Source organism: Centropristis striata, chromosome 14, assembly GCF_030273125.1.
Source record: "Centropristis striata isolate RG_2023a ecotype Rhode Island chromosome 14, C.striata_1.0, whole genome shotgun sequence".
NCBI lineage: Eukaryota > Metazoa > Chordata > Actinopteri > Perciformes > Serranidae > Centropristis > Centropristis striata.
This window is the reverse complement of record NC_081530.1, coordinates 19,412,044-19,430,428: the sequence shown is the minus strand read 5'-3', so window position 1 is coordinate 19,430,428 and position 18,385 is coordinate 19,412,044. Positions and strand designations below refer to the sequence as shown.

Sequence of the window (18,385 nt, the reverse complement as noted above, 5' to 3'; positions counted from 1 at the left end):
TGCAACTTTTTTCCGCAGATTTGTCACTTTTAATCTTGTAAATATGCAATTTTTTTCTCACAGATTTGCCACTTTTAACCTTGTAAATCTGCAACTTTTTTCCGCATATTTGCCAATTTTAATCTTGTAAATATGACATTTTTTCTCACAGATTTGCCACTTTTAATCTCGTAAATCTGCGACTTTTTTTCTGTAGATTTGCCACTTTTGATCTTGTATATCTGAGACTTTTTTTCTCGTAGATTACCAAAAATGCTTTCTGTTCGAGGCCAGAAATTCCAGTCTGTCCACCTCTGCTGTCACTGTGCCGGAACAGGTGTCAGTTAATTCTGTTGATTGCTTTGATCTGATTGCCTTTGATCTTTGAGGTAACTTTATGTGATTTTAATTACACACACACACACACACACACATACACACACACACACAGGTAACTATGCGATTTTCGCTACACACACACACACACACACACACAAATGCGTGCGTAAGCGCGCACACTCCTCCAGATACACGGTTCACACACACACACACACACACATAGTTTGAAATCTCTGAAGAATCTCATCATAGTGTACACACACCGGCAGTAGCCCCCGTGGCCCTTTCAGAATTTCCCCAGAGGAAATTTTCTAGTTGTTTACTATCATCCCTAAAAAGACACTCTTGTTCCAAGCTTCTGAAATGGATACCATCGACCGGAGCTGTCGTTGGAAAGCTGCAACAGCGAGAAAATGTGGGAAATTTAAAGTAAGTTGTCGAAAGATTCTAATAGTTATCAGAGTCCATTTGTCGTATACGACATCAGAGATCTCACATCTTTATAATAATAAAAACAGAAAGAGTATACTGTTCTAAACAGACCTTAAATATCCATATTTATGGAGCTGATCAAACACTTGATGTATTTATCTACATTTCATTAGTTCCAGTGATTCCTGAGGTTTTTGGAAAACTTAGGTGCACATATTTGGTGGGGGGATTTGGATAGTTTTCACAAGAAAATATTACATTTTTCCATTAAAAACAAAAACTTCAAATAATTTCACACCACTTTGGAAGAATATTTCCAACATGTCTGTGGCCAGAAAGCGACTGTAGAGCAGATAATAAACAAATAACGTAAAAAAAAAAAAAAAAAAAAAAAAAAAAGACTTAAAGAAAACCTGCTAAAGAAGTAATTTAGTCACTTTTGATGCTTTACAGAATGATTTTTACATTGATTCAGCTTATGTGGGACTCAAAATGGCCTAGGTACTTCACCTAATAATGGAAGGGGAAACTCCTGAGATCATATCCCATGTTAACAGTTAAAACAGCTAAAATCTCCAATCAGAATGAAATCATTATCAGCAATTCACATATGGACCATTTCTATTGTAACCTCACCACAAGGCACGTTTGGTAGCTGCTCTAAAGCTTTTACGATCTCCCTTTCGCAGATGGTGTTGGTCCACTTGCCCCAAAAGCCAACAACGTCCTCAGAGTGCTCAAAAGAACAGAAATGGAAACTTCGACAATTCTACAAGTGAGGAAGATCACATGATACGATCAAAAGCTCCTGGACAGCTGCTGAAAGCACCTCGTGGTAAGGTTGTAAGGTTGTAAAGCCTGTTTTTGTTTTTGGCCTATCTAGTAAACTAAATACGGGGCCTGTTCCATAACACAAGTTTACTTAATAAGCCAGGCTTTTTTGACACATTTTTGGTTCCATAAAGCAAATTCAAGTTCAAACTCTGTCCAATAGCAAACTATGCTGGGAACTAGGTTAAATGTGTTTAATGGAACCAAATTTAACTGAAAATGAGTCTGACTAACCAAAACTAGTCCTTAAACTACCTTTATAGATAATGCCCCTCATGAATAATAACAATATTGCAAAGTAGACCTGCTTATTGACTTTTTTATTAATTTATATTTTATTAAAATGTGTAATTTTATTCAACACAATACTGACAAAAATATGAATAACAAACACCAATAAAATAAAAATAAAAATAAAATAAATAAATACAAATATTTAAATAAATTAATAAAATATGATATTTAAATGAAATACGTTTTTAAAAAAACAACAACGCCTTCATAGAATATGCCCCTGATAATTATATATATATATATATATATATATAATATATATATTATATATTTTCTTTTTTTTTTAAACAGGAAAGACAAAAAATTGCAAAATATACACCACGAAAAGACAAATAATACAAAATAAATAAATATAAATATTTAAAGAAATGAATAAAATACTTTATATTAATTAAATACGTTTTTGTTTTTTTTTACAAATGGGATTATTTTTGATTTGAAAATTTTCCATGGTATGGATTTTCCCCAACACAGTACAGACAAAAACAAGAAAAACAAACACCAAGAAAAGATAATTGACAAGACAAATGGGATAAAATAAAATAAATAAATACAAATATTGAGATAAATAAATATAATAGAATATATTAATAAATAAACTATGATTTATGGTTATTGATTTGTAACATTGCCCATAATGGCCTGACCCAAGCAGTTATTAAAGCAATAGATACCGCGGTTTGGCAAAATTAAAAGAACATATAAACACAACTCCAGCACTTTCATCACCCTCATACTTCAAGAGTGGAGCTGTAATAACAACACAAGAAAGGGCAACACAAGTAGATCAGAAAAGCTCCATTTTCCAGTAAAGGTCAACAGAGTTGAAATTTAGTTGTTTACAATTAATCACTTACAGTTGAAGGCATCATTATTTAGAACTGTTGTTTTCTCATAATGCGGCTGACATTTGACTGAACACACATGCTGGTTTCCAACAACACAACAAAATAATTAATTATAGTAATCAGAGAGCTTCCCAGCAGAGTCTGACAATCCTAAATTACTAAGTGTGTTAAAGAGACAAACTCAAGAGCTTTTGGCAGCAAACTAGATTCTTTTAAGCCTTGCACTTTTAAATTTTGTTGTAAATTGCTAAGATGGACTCAAGACTCGCCATACAGCTGAGTCATTCACGTTTTAACTGCAGGAATCTCGTTTGGCTCCAACAGCTCAATTAAAGTTTAGAGTTTGGTCGATTCTTTCCAGATAATTTCTGTCCCAAGTGACAGGAAATGAAAACAAAGATTTGCTGTTAAAGTGGTGAAACACACATTCATGGCTCATTACTCACACACCCCAAGGTTAAATGTGTGGAATGTATTCTGGTGTGAGTTTCCAGCCAGATTGCATTACGTAGTGTTCGATGTTGAATGTGACTCATGGGCTGACATGTAACCTGGTCTCAATCACTCTGCAGTATCTGTGTGCTGGAGACGTGGGAGGAGACGAGGAAATAACACCACTGGGAGAAAAATGTGCTGCATGTCTCCAAACCTGGGTAAAGGCTCGATGCACTGTCATTAGTTGTGAATCACCAATCAGGTAGAGAAGTGGAGGCCCCAGTGAAACCTACCTGTGGGAAAAAAGCATCACACCTGTTCCTTTGGGTGCAGCATGTGTGAGTGTGACGAGTTAACAGCTGCTCAGACAGCAATGTTGCATTGTTCCATCGTTTCCTGCTCCAAACGAACTAAATGTCTGTATTTTTGCCAAGTCTGAAAGTAGTGCAAAGCCTGTGTTGTTTGCTTTATAGTGTTGGCGAGCACAGTTGTTGCTCTTTTTCTGATTGATCTGGGTTGGAGGAGGCAACGGCTGACATTACTGCAGTCATATGATCACACCTGGAGGTTTGTACTGAAGTCTTCAGGCTTCTTTTGTTCCCTCCTTCCTCCTTTAATGACCATTCATAGTTGGGTCATGTTATTTGTGGAAATATGTTCCTCTTTGTGGTCCAAAGATAATGGGCAGTCCATGGCCTAGGGTTTAGGAATTGGGCTTGCAACTGATTCGAATCCCAGGACAGGTCAAGGACTGAAGTGTCCTTGAGCAAGGCACCTCACTGCCCAACACACAGCTTCACAGGTCCACTGCTCCTAGGCAAGGTGTGTTCACTGGTGTGGATAGGGATAGGGGTGTTGAAAATAATTGTATTTGTATGTTATCAATGTTATGCTTGATGATTCTGCATTGATGCAGTCACAGTCGATAATTGGATAATCAGACAGATAATAGTCTGGTAGTAGTAGATAATAGTAGTAGGCTAGGCCTATATTGTTTATTTTGGTTTACAGAAAATGTGGTTATCATGAATGTCCTTAGAGCACTAGGAAGTTGTTAGAAGTTACAACTTGACTCCAAAAGTGGGCTATACATTTTGTGAAGCATTTTAAATAATAAAAAGTGAACCCATATTTATCAGACCAGTGGTGTTTATTGATGAAAAAGTAACCATGTGTTGCAATATAAAAAATTTGAGGATGTAATGCATTGTGATGCATTAGGGAATCGAATCAAATCATGAACTAGATAATCAAATCTAATCAAATTGCGAGATTAGTGAAGATGCACAGCCCTAAAAAAGAATGGGTTAAATGCAGTGGTTGAATTTCCCCATTGTGGGACTAACAATGATCTTAATCTTTAATGAGTGTCACAGTTTAACACAGCTGAAAAACATTGGACTAACGTTGCTTTCACATGTACAGTCTGGTGGACTCGGTGTGATTCAGTGGTGAAAGCATTTTTCATTTAGTTTGCTTTCACACTGTGCTTTATCAGGCACACCAAGCATTGTAAACAAATGTCATGCCGTTGATGCTGTCCTTCGTCTATTGGACAGAATATGTAAGGGGAAGGGGGCTGCACGGTGTTGTAGTGTTTAGAACTCTTGCCTTACAGCAAGAGGGTCGCTGGTTCAACTCCCGCCTGCAGCTCTTCTGTGTGGAGTTTGCATGTTCTCCCTGTGTCAGTGTGGGTTCACTCCAGGTTCTCCAGCTTTCTCCCACAGTCCAAAAACATGCACTTAGGTTTAACTGGTGACTCTGAAATTGCCCATAGGAGTGAATGAGAGCGTGATTGTTTGTCTCTATGTGTCAGCCCTGCGATAGTCTGGAGACCTGTCCAGGGTGTTCACTGCCTCTCGCCCAATGTCAGCCTGGATCGGCTCCAGCCCCCCGCGACCTGAGTGAGGATAATCGTTTAAGGAGAATGAATGAATGAGTACAAGGGAAAGAGCTGAGTTGTTTGTTGTTTTTGTGTGTAGCTACAAGCAACTGTGTCATGTGATCATCTGACCATATTTCTATGAAGACTTTTACCATTAGTACACGTCTGTCCACAAGAAATTTTTCAAGCCTGCTACTACCTAACCCACCCAAATTCAACCCAGAATGTGCTGTGTTTTGGTTCTCTTCCTTCCTTTGGTTCAGACTGTGTGTTCTCACCTGTAGTGAACTGAACTCTGGTGCACTTGGAAGCAAACAGAAAATTCCGTATTTTGGCCGACCAGAGTTCAGTTCTTTGGCCCACACTGGAGTTTGTTTGAGCATTTACACCAGCAAAAACCAAACAGACTATCCGACAATATGCACCAGAGTTAGTTTCATGTGAGAAAGCCCCTGAATGCGTACAGTTAAAAGTTCATGGGATGATCAAAGTACTTGGTGAGAACTAACTGTTGTATGACTGGCTTTAACAAATAATGCATCTTCTGTTATTTGCACTACTTCATATTGCAGTCTTAATGATTTATCCCCTGGGAACCATGAATATCTGTACCTAATTTTACGCCAATCTATCTAATAGTTGTTGACATATATGAAAAACTGATCAGGCCAATCACTCTAGTGCTAATGTAAAGGTTAATGGCTCTTCAATAGACTCTATACAGTGTATGAGATCTTCAAAGTCATTGAATGGGGACCATGAATGTCTGGGCAAAGTAAAACTGCAGTATATCCAGAAGATGTTGTGGTATGGCTAAAATAAAGCGGTTACGTTACTAACTGCCTGTTGAAGCAGTAAAAAAAGTCATTGTGTCATTCATACCAGATAAAATGTGACTCTGGACGGAGCCTGAAACCGAGGAGTGCATTCCTGGGATGGACTCAGTCTCTCCATCATGTGTGTTTGTCAGCAGCTCTGGTTCCTCTCAGTCCCCCCATGTGGTGATGCTTCGGGCCAGTTGTGACTAATGTGCTAGTCACTGCAAGATTCAAATACTTCCAAGTTTCTGAGTTACTCTACAGGAGCTTTCAAATACCTGTTTTTTGATCCAAAGATCCACACAGGGAAGGATACGGCAACGGGTACCTAAAAGTCTTCTTATGGTGAGATGCTGAGAGGTAGATGAGAAGAATGAGACCTCTTTACAGTAACTGTCTGTTGAATATGAAACAAGACCTCCCTAACATATAACAAAAGGGTAATTTATAATCAATCATATTGATATTGACTTCAAATATGGTGAAAATATGATTGTGTTGGAATGTTTTTTGAGCAGACTTTCCCTTTAATTTTCTCAAACATTGTAAAGGGTAATCACATGAAATTTATTAGGGACATCCTGAATAAGAGTCCACTAGAAATGTCATGTGACCTATAATGGATTTTTTTATGACAGTTAAAATATGAAGAAAATGTGTTTTTTTTTCCTCCTCAATAATTTGACTCATTTCTTACCATGTTTGGATTAGGCATTCATACAGTAGAAATTGTTTTTACAAATCCTGATAAATAAATATGTTGAAACATTCTTGACTATAGGTATAAACGCCCAATCCAAACTTGGTAATAGTTATGAGTTTGTAAAGTATCAGGCCTTATATTGTATTGGTGCCACCTAGTGGACAATCAGGGTACTGCATGTTGAAGAGACGAAGCTTAAATACTTGTAAAAGCTGAAACTTTCACATATTTGTCGACCAAATAGAAAAGAAACATATTTTCAAGTGTTTCAATGGACTGTTTGTTAAAACAGCATTAGATATTCAAGTTTACGACTGACAAAACCCAGAGAACATTGTGTAAACAGCAGGGCGCTGTCATCTGCTGGTGTTCTGTTTATTTTAGTTACTATTTTTATAAAACAAACTGAGAACTGTCAGGAGAGAATTCACTGGCTATTCCCTGTATTAGTTAGGTAAACACTTAATATTTGGACTCTTAAAAGCTATTACGTAATATTACTTTTTATGGACCACATGTGTGGGAACTCCGTCCAACAATTGGTCAGTTTCAAAGTTTCACAGGCATGCAGCTGCCAGTGATTGACACAAGAAAGGACAAAGATTTAGTGCCATTATTACAGCCAGCACAGATTTATCAGCTGCTTCACAACCAATAATCCTCTAGTTGCTGTGATGCAAAGCACTGCCTGTGAATAAACAACCAAACACGTTTTCACGTTACTAGTATTTAATTTTTTTGCAAAACAACCATGTAATAAAAGAATACGATGTATTCAGGGGTTGTACGATTATGTGTGACGCTTAAAAAACGTACAATGGGAAATTAACTACAAATAAATACATCTGTTTTTTTTAACACTTTACAAAATGGCTTGTTACTGGAGGTGAGCCTGTTCAGGCCTTGAGTAACATGCAACACCATATTTCTACTTAACTTGGTGGGTCAAAGTCTTAACCTTCACCAAAGGTAGGTGTCGGGGGGGAGGGGGGAATGTTTCAAGCAATACACACAGTACAGGCTGAAATATGACAACCAAAAAAAAAGAAAAAAAGGCAAGGCTCATAAAGTCCAAAAATCTTGTGTTTCTCTCCAGGTCTCTTCCTCGTGTGTGTGTCCAGGTGTTCCAGTCGTCTTTGTTAAGTTGAATAGTCCTGCAGGAAGACGGAGGACAAAGAATGACAACAAATAATGAGAAGGTTTGTTTTGTGGATATTTCTTACAATTGACAACTGAAAATGTACAAATAACCCAAATAGTGAATACAACAACTGAAGGAAGATTATTCCTGTTATTTTTAGTATCTTTAAGTTCTTAATAGGGCTGGGCGATATGGACCAAAAGTCATATACCGGTATATTTGGGCTGAATATCGATATACGATATATATCCCGATATTTTTAGCGCAAAGTGAGAGCAAATGTTCAGTCAAAGTCAAATATGACATGTCACAAGTAGTTTTATTGAAACCGTTTATTTAAGTGAACATAAATACCGTATAACAGGAGTACCTTTTTTTTTAAATTTTTTTTTTATAAAACAAAGCTCCATAAAGTGCACATTTAAAAAAAAAATCTTTAATAAAAATAGCCTATGAAATAAAATAGGCCAATCTTTTTCTGAAATAAATATATTTATATGAGAAAAGAATAAGGATCACAGCGCAAATTTGAACTATATCGATATATTCTATATGGTCTAATTCCATATCACATTTTAAAATATATTGATAAATCTTTTGTATCAATATATCGCCCAGCCATAGTTCTTAATAGGGTTTTTATTTTTATTTATTACCAATCTTACATACAGTATATTCAATTTCTTAAGTGTTTTCTGTCATTGGAGGTCAGTCGACACGATCATTGTTTACTCAGCAACTATTCTAATTATTGAATATTACTTTGAGGCATTTTTAAGCAAAATACTAAATATTTCTGTCAGGATTTTATGCATTTTTGTAATACATGACAGTAAGCAGAATATCTTTTGGTTATAAGATTGTTGGTTGCAAACTCCATCTAGGTCTGCAAAAAACTAAGACCACTGTCACATTTCTTTTATAGACTTTTTTACAGTAATTTGAGAAAATAATGTTGCTGCCAATAGTTTCAGCCAAAAAAAACAACGGTTTTATCACATAAAGCAAAAAGAATTCAACTTACGGCTCTCGGTTTCTTGTTAACCTTCATGTCAAATCTGCAAAAAAAACCACAGAACGTCAGCATTAGATATAAACCGATCATAAACATGATTTTGATTGCAGTTATGGCAGGAAGCAGAACCACTACTATATCATGAAGAAGCCTAGAAACAAGCCCAAAACAAGAACGCTAAATGACCATGTGTTTTGTTCTTGCTTGTGCACAAATCTGTAGCCAGCCCAGCATCTGACAACACCAGCAGGGTTTGAATTAACTGCTGGAGTTGGGGAAGCACACTTGAAATGAATCTGGGGGTCAGAAAGATGTGAAAATACCCCAAGCAGGAAAAGCTAATGGAGATCAGAGTGCTAGATGCTGATATGCATTCAAATGATGGAAGTGTTGGACATGCAGTATGGCTGAATAACTAGCAGGCTGAAACTCAAACTCTACTGTAGGTCAACAGAAGCAGACAGAGAGCAGGGAAAAGGGTGGAAAAGTTGAGGATGGGGTTTGCAGCAGGCGGGATGGAGCAGGAAGTAAAATTCAGACTTACTCAAAGTCATAATCAAACATGGCAGAAGGACTGGGGGTCAGCATTAGGGGAAGGAAGAGAGCAGCAACTGTTAGTTCACCAACCTGAGTCTAAAGCCCTACGTCTACATAATACTGCAGTCCGGACTTTACAGAGTGAGAGAAGCACTCCGTCACAGTGTGTTAGGTGGAGTACCTGCTGTGTTTATATGTGGTTAGAACAGTGAAGCCTCAGTCAGAGAAAAACATGTTGACATTTAACACACAAGGCCACAATAAACATTTCAAGTGGAAGCAACATTTTTCTGTACTCAACCCAGTACTTTGGGAACAGTTTGTTCATCTAATCCAACTAGAAGGACTCTTTTAGGAAGAAAATTAGGCCTACCAATAAACAATCAGTGTGTTTACATGCTTGTAAGTCATTGTTTTTTTTGTTTTTTTAAAGATTATTTTTTTGGCATTTTGTTGCTTTATTGATAGTGAGAGATAGAAAGGGGGTGATAGAGGGGAAGACATGCGGCAAAGGGAGCTCAGGCCGGATTCGAACCCGGCCTCCGCCGCAGCACACGGCATACATGGTTAGCGCTCGACCGGTGTGAGCCACCGGGACGCCCCCATTGTAAGTCATTGTTTTACCACGTGTCTGTTACGGCTGCACAATTTTAAAAAAGTATCTCATTGCAATTATTTTGGCTGATATTGCGACTGACTGTTGCATGTGAAAGAGAGAAGGATTATTTATTATTGTTCTATTTATTTAAATGTATATCTGTTTATATATTATTTACTATTTTTCTTTTTCTATTTTCAATGTATTTTTTGTTTTAAAAAATATTTAATTATATTAAGTTCAACATAATCCACAATTAAAGACAATTACTTTAAATTACAGAAATTTTCAAATTCAATGAGTGTTCTCAATATTGATAAATATAAATAATAATAATAATAATAATAATAATACATTTAAATAGTGCTTTTAAAGACACTCAAACACACTTCAAAGTAAATAAATCTGAATTAAACATGTTGCCAAACTTGGAGCACAACTGGCCTTCTCAGAGTAAGCCAGTTTCTTGCGTGCATGTCAACAAACTGATCAGCTATAAACAGACGAAGCTTCTTAATCAAAAATATTGACATTAGATGTAAATAAACAGCTCAATCAGAAGGGAAAAGAAGCAGAGATTTAACAGCATGCTGACACACTGTGTCTACATCGTTTACCTGTGTCTGTTTTTATTCTTCCTCTTCTTGTGGCTCCCGTGATGGCTGCCCGAGGAGGATGAGGAGGCAGCTTTCTGAGGCTTTAGGTCCTGCAGCGTCGAGTCCACGTCTTCTGTGTCCTCCTGGCTGGGCTCGTTCTCTTGGTTCTGGAGATCCGGAGAGGCGTCGCTTTCCGTGCCGCTGCCTGCCTCACCTGACGGGATCCAAACAACAAAGAACACAGAGTCAGTGTCAGAAAGTAAGAAAGACACTTTTCTAACGCTGCTTGGCTTAAGAAAGTTATAAAAACCACTCACGTTTTTCATTCATGTGGTCTGGAATTCCTCCAAGTGCACATACCGCCTGCAATTTCAAACCGAGTGTGTGTTAGTAGTTATAAACAAGCAACTAACATATTATATGAAAAGTCCAGTAAGAGAGGGACTTACTGCAACTGATGTGACAGATGACTTGCTGAATAAACGCTCTGCTTCCTTGAATTTCCTATTCCTTCTATCTGTCTTACTATTGGAGTTCCTGTTAAAATGACAAAAACATAGTTAGGTAAAATGATTTACAGTAATTAAACATGCATTGTACTTGTGTATTCTGAGTCGAGTGTGGCTCTTGTAATAGCTGTACAATTACTTCTTTAAAAAATATATATTTTATATACTTGAAAAAACACCTGTGTAGACTGTCCAAGAGTAATATATACTTACTTTTGGTTGGTGAGGTATCGGTCCCATCCTCTGATGATGTTGCCATACATCTGGGTGTCTTCTAGATAGCTGCCTTCAAATGCATATATTTGCCTTTCCAAGTTCACCAGCGTCTCCTAAGTAAATAAAATAAAACTTGAATTAATTGTAAGAAATTATGCCATCGGTGTAGAGACAAATAAGTTACCACAGCTGCAAACAGGATAGAGATGCCAGGTGAGAAGGAGAAATAACTAACTGCTATAGTTAATAGTTTACTTAAGACACTCTTGTTTTTTTGTTGTTATTTTGTCAACACTGCACATTTCTCCTTGTAATGGTGAATGCACAAATATGTGTTGCAAACCCAAATAACCATGGACATAGTATAAACATGCCAATAAAGCCAACATAACCAGGAGTTTTGCTAACTACATGGTGAAAAAGGAATTTGCAAATACAAACACAAAACAACAAATATCCAGTAATATATGGGTTTACACAATAGAGACACTGGTAATGTTGGTTGCAGTAAAACGAGTGGGAAAAAATGCACAAAAAGTATGTTTTGTGATGACGGATGACTAATTAAAGGAACACACAACAAAGTTTCATCTTACAAAATGTATCACTTTTTGGTAAATAGACTTGGCTTCGTACATGACCTAAACTTTAAGCAGGTTCAACTACTTTAATCAAAACCCAAACACTTTTCAGACCTCAAAATCAGAAATACTATATTGATCCCTGAGGGAAATTTGGTTTTGTTCCATTTCCTCCAACCAAAAATAGAAAGAAATACAAGTTTATACAGTCGTGGAAAAAAGTATTAGACCATTGTTTTCTTCAATTTCTTGTTCATTTCAATGTCTGGTACAACTAAAGGTACATTTGTTTGGGAAAATGTAATGATAACAACAAAATATCTCATAAGGGTTTAATTCAAGAGCTGATAACTAGCCGTTTTCCATGGTTTTCTTGATAAAAGCCAAAATAATTATCAAGAAAACCATGGAAAATGGCTAGATTTAAGCTCTTAAATTAAACTCTTTTGAGCCATTTCTGTTGTTATAATTACATTTGTCCGAACAAATGTACCTTTAGTTGTTGAAACAAGAGTGGTTTAATATTCTTTTCCGTGACCGTAAGTATAAAGACAGTAGAAAATAGCAAATATACAATCACTTTTGATTGTAAGCCTGATCTACAATCCGGAGCAGAGGGTGGCGGTAATGAACCAATAAGCCGGATGACGACCGCCATAAAAGAAAGCGAAGAAGAAGAAGCGCCGGGCGGCGGCTAAATAGTAGCTATGCTAAGCTAGTTAGCATATTCGCTGCAGTATTGCCAGCGAACGCAAATTTAAAAAATGTAGTCGGGGAAAAAAAGCTAGCAACACTTGAGTGTGGTATTTAAACTTTACCAGCAGAATGGATGTAAGATAGCTGGATAATGGGTAAGTTAATGGTGTTTCGCTCTCTATAATAGAGTCCAAACAGAAGCTAGCTGGAGCTATTAGCACTGAGCTGCCCATGGTAGTAACGGCTAGCATTAGCTTAGCAGGTAGCAAGGCCCCGGCTTGAGAACGGAACGTTGAGATTAAAGTTACCGTTAGCTGTTATTTCAAACGGTTAAAAAAGTCTAAATGCCGGTTTTATCTTTGGCGAAAAAAGCGGTAAAATGGACTCACGGCGAGTTCTTGTTTCCTCTTCACCAACTCGGCGAGCTCCCGGCGGGTGTCCGGGATCTGTGGTGGAGTCGCCTTCGCATGCATCGCCATGATCGATGGAGCTATCTGGAAACAAAACAGAGGCAGCGGGTTCAGTGTCATAAAGCGGCCGATGGAGCGCCATGTTGCCGACAGATGGCACCAGAGCACCGCGGAGCATCGACCCGAGCTCTGTGTTTACATCACCAAGGCAACAATATCTGCGTTTTTAATGTGGCTTCAGATTTACTGACCAACTGAACCATGGGCAACATGTACCGAGGAGGTAATAAAAGTGAGTATATGTTGAAACTTTATTCATTTTCGGCTAATTAATCTAATATCGTCACCCTTTTAAAATAACTAACTATTTTTTTCAAGTTTTGCAGGAAACACAAAAAACTTCACCAAAAGTGTAACATATGACATTTATTGATCATTTCACTCAAAAGGATGTAACAAAGGATGGCTATTGCCATAGTAATAACATTGTGTGTAAATTCTGTAACTTAAGAGAAATGAATGATTTAGGCAATTTTTTGAACATGCCTTTGTGACTTAAGCAAGATATGGTAACACTTTATTTTGAAGGTGTCGACATAAGAGTCACACAAGCCTGTCAGAAACATGACATGACAAGTATCATGAGCATTAATGTTACTTCAAAGTGTCATTAATGTTCATGACACATCCCATGTCATGTTTATGACACGCTCATGTCACTCTTATGTAGACACCTTCAAAATAAAGTGTTACCATATCTTGCTTAAGTCACAAAGGCACGTTCAAAAAATTGCCTAAGTCACATTATATTTTGACTTAGGCATAATGAATCCGCTTAAGTCACACACTTGACATCTTTAAGGGGTAAAATCACATGATCTGATCAACTGAGGATGTAGGGGATTTTACCATAGGTGGCCGGCGTCATGAGGAGATGATTTAGGCAAAAAAAAACAATTTTGACATAAAATGACTTAGGCGATTATTTTAACAGTGTGACAATATAATAACTAATATTTTAAATGTAATTTGTTTTTTTTTAAGCAGATCAGATTCCAGCTTACACCGTTTCATCTTCAATACCAACAAAATACCAAAGAGTGGTGATCACAAATCAAGAGAAGAAAGGCTTTTCATCTCAAGCTAGGAGGTTCCCTTTACAAGTCTGTCTGGTATGAACTCTCCCAAATATCACCATAAAGTATGAGCATGAGAAAAAAAACAGTATGATTATGTGTGTGTTTTGTTTCAGAGTGAAAACCCAGGACCAGGCAGCTATGGCTTTATTTCCAGCACTGAAGGCAACAGTCCTTCCTTCTCAAAGAAAGGCACCACAGGCTTTGTTGCCTCCAAGGTCAGCTCCCCCCAAGTGTAGTGCACTGATTTCAGGTGTTTTTTTTAAAGTCAGTTATTTAAAAATCCTCAGATTTTATTTATTCTGTTATTCAGTTAAGGCGATACATGACAGGAAATAATGTAATTTTGAGATTTTAGACCATTTTGCTTCCATTAGGTTGGGTGTACAGTTTTCAACACTTTTCTTCTAAATCCACCAGTAACAATTTCAGTTTCACAAAAAAAGTATTCATCTAAGTCATCAACTCCTGTTCAGTACCACTTAAATACACCGAAGGATTTTACAAGGAGCTTTGTCCATATGTCATTCATAGCTTGATTTAAAGAACATTTGATTCCCAAGGAACATGGCAAAAATTGTTTACACAGTATTTTCTGATGGATTGATAAACAGAGATATCCAAGTAAAAAAACTTTGACTCTTGTCAACAAAATTAAACTATAATTTTGAACTTGGCCCTTCAGATTTCTGTTCTGGAAATGTATGCAAATTAGCACTTATTTGATTGAAGATTCTCATTTGCATACGAACACATTATTACATACAATTTAAATTTTCAAAAAATAATATAACAGTGGTATATGATGGTTTTCAAACTGAATTTAGGTTATGCTGATGGCCTTTGGAGCATTATTTGTTTTATCATCCTCTTCAATAGGCTTCCCGGGCTTCCAGTTACCCAAAGAGAGACATCCCAGGACCAAATGCATACAACCTACCCAGCTCCTTCTTAGACAAGAATAACTTCAACATCGGAGTCTCCAGGGTGTTCAGGTTGCCTGTGGCTGTGCAGCTGGATGGTCCAAAGCACCAAACTCCAGCCCCGAATCAGTATGATGTAAGTATTTGAATTATGCAAGGTGATTTTAAAGACCGCATGGTGCATCCTGTAGTTAATATGCAGCCATTTTTGCTTTTTCTACATGAACAGATCAGTTGTGTAACTAGACCGAGCGTCTCCTCAGTGGTTGGTACATCAGCTTTCCTGTCAAAAACTGGACGCAGCTTTTTTTACCAGAAAAAACATGTTCCATCACCATGTAACTACCTCTGTTACTTTACTTCTGCATGGATAATCTAATTTAAAGGGTTTTTGTGTTACATTTGTTTTGTTCTTAATTTTTTATCCTCTTCATTTTAATCTTACTTCATGAATTTGTTAAAGGCCACTATGAGGTGAGCAGACCTTTATCCCAGCACGGCTCAACGGCAGTCTTGTCCCCCTTCAAATCAAAGACCCAGAGGATCCCTGCTCCGATGGACAACCATGTACCAGGCCCAGGAGCCTACAGTCCCCATCAGACCCCTGCACCGGTGAAGAGGACCCTGCTGCCGTGTGTAAACACAATATTTATCGATTTGGCCAGTTAATTCTTTCCAGTATTCTAAAAATGTCTGTTTACTGTGGTTTTTTTTTAAAGGAGGGGATGTTATTTGACAATATCGGCGCCTCCTCTGATTGTTCCGAAGGACCCTCCCTTGCCAGGCCCGGGGCAGTATGACATAGCGGATTATAACGGCCTGTCTAAGCATCCCATGCCCTCTGCTGCGTTTGCATCCAGAACTGAAAGGATACACAGAAACTCACGGGCAGATGTGAACCCTGGTCCAGGTAATTCCTAAACCCCCCAAATCTACTACTTAAAAAGTAAAAACTAAAAAAAAAATGCATTTTTAGTATTTTACAAGACATTTTGGTTGCTAGTACGTTAATTTCTGTGAATAACTAAACAAATACAGGTGATGTGATGTCGGTATATTTCCAGTGTAGCTGCTGAAAATCTTTGGACTCTCTAAAACATAATGAACAATTAAACTTCAGGTTGTGGTATCTACCCAGAGAAAATGTTTATTTCTAGGCTTTCATCATTTTATACATTTTAAGTTCATGTTCTTTTTCATATGCACAACAATTAAAGTGAAGCAATCATTGGCAATTAAAATATAAAGTCTCAGGTTCCCTCCAACTATGCTAATTAAATATGTATAAAAAAGGAGATCCAAACAGAGAATAGTGCAGGATTAAATTAGGGATACAGTAAAACACAAATTAGACAGTAATTGCTCTGCTCTGGGAGCTGACTTAACTGAGTGTGGGAAATGTAGGAAACTGCTGACTTAAGTATATGTAAATGAGGCAGGGTAAGGAAAAGTAGGTGCACATGAAAATTTAATAACATTTTACCATAAAGTAACTCCTAGAAGCTACTTGGGATTTTTCATTTAACCGTATCAGTCTTTTTGAGTTTGAGTCTTACAGTTTATCAGTAATTCTCCTCCTTATGAGCAAGATGAGTGATCAGAATCACATTTATTTTCCTAGTATGTGTATGATTTTGACTTAAGAAATGGACATTAACAGCTCGGAACATGTTCAACAAAGCTAAATAATAGAAAGGAATATTATATAGCAATCATGTTTTTAGTTGCAATGAGTCTTGGCTTTCGAAGAAGCATAACTTTGTGTGACCTTTGACACCTATAATGTCAGAAAGGTTAGTGAAGGTTGACTGGAGTAAAAGTTACTTTAACCAGGTTTAGTTGTTGCACTTTCACCTGTGTTATCTATTAGTTATGATGATGATGTGCTAAGCCCACATTCACATATTTCACTGATTGGTTAGATTGCTGTTTTGTAATCAACTGCCACATTAGAAACTTTCAAAAATGGATTTTTCTAGGCTCACCTAAATTATACATATTGTCCATCATAAATCTTGAATGTAGCTGTTCACTTTAAATGTTTCTCTGTTTTTTAAAATGGCACAAACATAGAGCCAAAGAGTGATGTAATGTCTGTAAATACCATGAACAAATTACAGAGGAAAACCAGCTGGATAAGTTTAGAATACACCCCAACAAAAGGAAACAAACAAAGGCAGAGTTAACCTCAACACTCAGAAGAAATAAGGGGGGGAAGAGCCTAAAAAGCCAATGCATCCATATTTAAAGTGAATAAGTGACCTTGAGAGGTAGATTAACAAAAGTAGAACAAAAACACATTTTTATGGCCTAGACCTGAATGTGTAAATCCTCCACCTACACCAAATGTGACATATTTTAACAGGGAATGTCCCTCCTGGTCTTCTGTGATTTAAGCAGAAGAGGAAAGTTGTTGCTCATTGAACATTCACATCTGTCTCTTATTGCCTGAAGAAGAGCAAAACCACCTGCAACTGTTCTACTATACATACTTTAACTTGATTTAAAGTTTCAGGCAAAATTAGGAATATTGCACAATTATTCTTTAGCAGAAGTAGCTCAAGTTTCCCATTTGTTTGACTTTCTCTGGCTACAGGAGAAAGACATGTATGTGGTCTTAATTTAAGTATTTCAGTATTTAATTAAGTTAAACGTTCTCTCCGTCTTTCCAGGTTTCTACGATCCACAAATTGTGCCAAAGCAGTCCTTCTTTTACAATGACTCCAGAGTCTGGCTTCCTGCCTGAAGCTGTCGAGGAAACCTGCCCTGCAGATATGTACATTTTTCACACACATGAACTCTAATTTTCTGTATGAAAATGCTTCTATACAGGTGTGTGTCTGTGTTTAAATGTACATGGGCTCATGCATCTCTGATTTATTTCTAGATCAGTATTTGTAAAGGAAAAAAGGATGAAAATTAAACATTTGCAAGCATTTAGTCTCTATTTGTATGTTTAAACTGGCCCATGAGATGTAAGAGGTATTTTAGAAGATGAATCATGTGCTGTGTTTATCTATAGTGGTGATGTAAGGGAATGTTAAACACCAGAAAAGCTGTACGTTTTATCCTCACCTCGATTTCCTGATGCTCTAATCTGGAGATGATATAGAAGTAAGTGTTGCTGCAGTCCCCGACAGCTGCCGGTCCAGTCGATGGTACGCCACTGTAACAGCTGAGAGTTTGAGCTGTGCCAACTGCTCGAGGGCAGACAGAGGGGTGGAGTGTGACTGTATGTGAGCAATGTGACTGACTGGGCATGAGGCAGGGATGGTGTTTAACCAGATAAACAAATGGCCACATCAGTTATCTGCCTTTATCGCACGTTGTACTGTTGGATCAGTGGCTGTACTTCTTATCTGACCTCCCTTTTATGTTGTTTCACATTTTGTTTGTAATTTCATCACTACAAGCAATCCCCTTTAATGCTGGCATTTGCTAAATTGCCATTCTAAAACAGAAT

The 18,385-nt window shown here is 37.3% G+C and overlaps 2 protein-coding genes across 5 annotated transcripts; one reads left to right on the top strand and one right to left on the bottom strand.

Moving 5' to 3' along the window:
• Positions 1 to 7,275: 7,275 nt before the first annotated feature.
• On the bottom strand, positions 7,276 to 18,090 carry meaf6 (MYST/Esa1-associated factor 6). Of its 2 annotated transcripts, XM_059350722.1 has the most exons (9): positions 17,998 to 18,090; positions 12,843 to 12,947; positions 11,174 to 11,289; positions 10,901 to 10,988; positions 10,769 to 10,814; positions 10,473 to 10,665; positions 9,265 to 9,294; positions 8,730 to 8,763; positions 7,276 to 7,718 (listed from the first exon to the last, which is right to left on the bottom strand). In XM_059350722.1, the coding sequence occupies exons 2-9, from the start codon at positions 12,930 to 12,932 to the stop codon at positions 7,704 to 7,706; spliced, it is 612 nt and encodes a 203-aa protein (XP_059206705.1). In that variant the 5' UTR covers positions 12,933 to 12,947; positions 17,998 to 18,090; the 3' UTR covers positions 7,276 to 7,703. The 2 variants fall into 2 exon arrangements, with proteins under 2 accessions (XP_059206705.1, XP_059206706.1); XM_059350723.1 differs by lacking the exon at positions 9,265 to 9,294 and having other exon boundaries at positions 17,998 to 18,089.
• Positions 12,316 to 17,858, top strand: stpg1 (sperm-tail PG-rich repeat containing 1). 3 transcript variants are annotated; one of them, XR_009395643.1, is made up of 9 exons: positions 12,316 to 12,608; positions 12,826 to 13,155; positions 13,908 to 14,035; positions 14,116 to 14,217; positions 14,879 to 15,058; positions 15,152 to 15,260; positions 15,386 to 15,558; positions 15,642 to 15,832; positions 17,595 to 17,858. XR_009395643.1 is itself a non-coding variant. In XM_059350721.1 (9 exons), exons 2-9 carry the CDS (start codon positions 13,125 to 13,127, stop codon positions 17,666 to 17,668), a joined length of 981 nt encoding a protein of 326 aa, XP_059206704.1. In that variant the 5' UTR covers positions 12,321 to 12,608; positions 12,826 to 13,124; the 3' UTR covers positions 17,669 to 17,858. The 3 variants fall into 3 exon arrangements, 2 of the variants coding, with proteins under 2 accessions (XP_059206704.1, XP_059206703.1); XM_059350721.1 differs by having other exon boundaries at positions 12,321 to 12,608; positions 13,911 to 14,035; positions 15,386 to 15,554; XM_059350720.1 differs by having other exon boundaries at positions 12,321 to 12,608; positions 15,386 to 15,554.
• Positions 18,091 to 18,385: the final 295 nt, after the last annotated feature.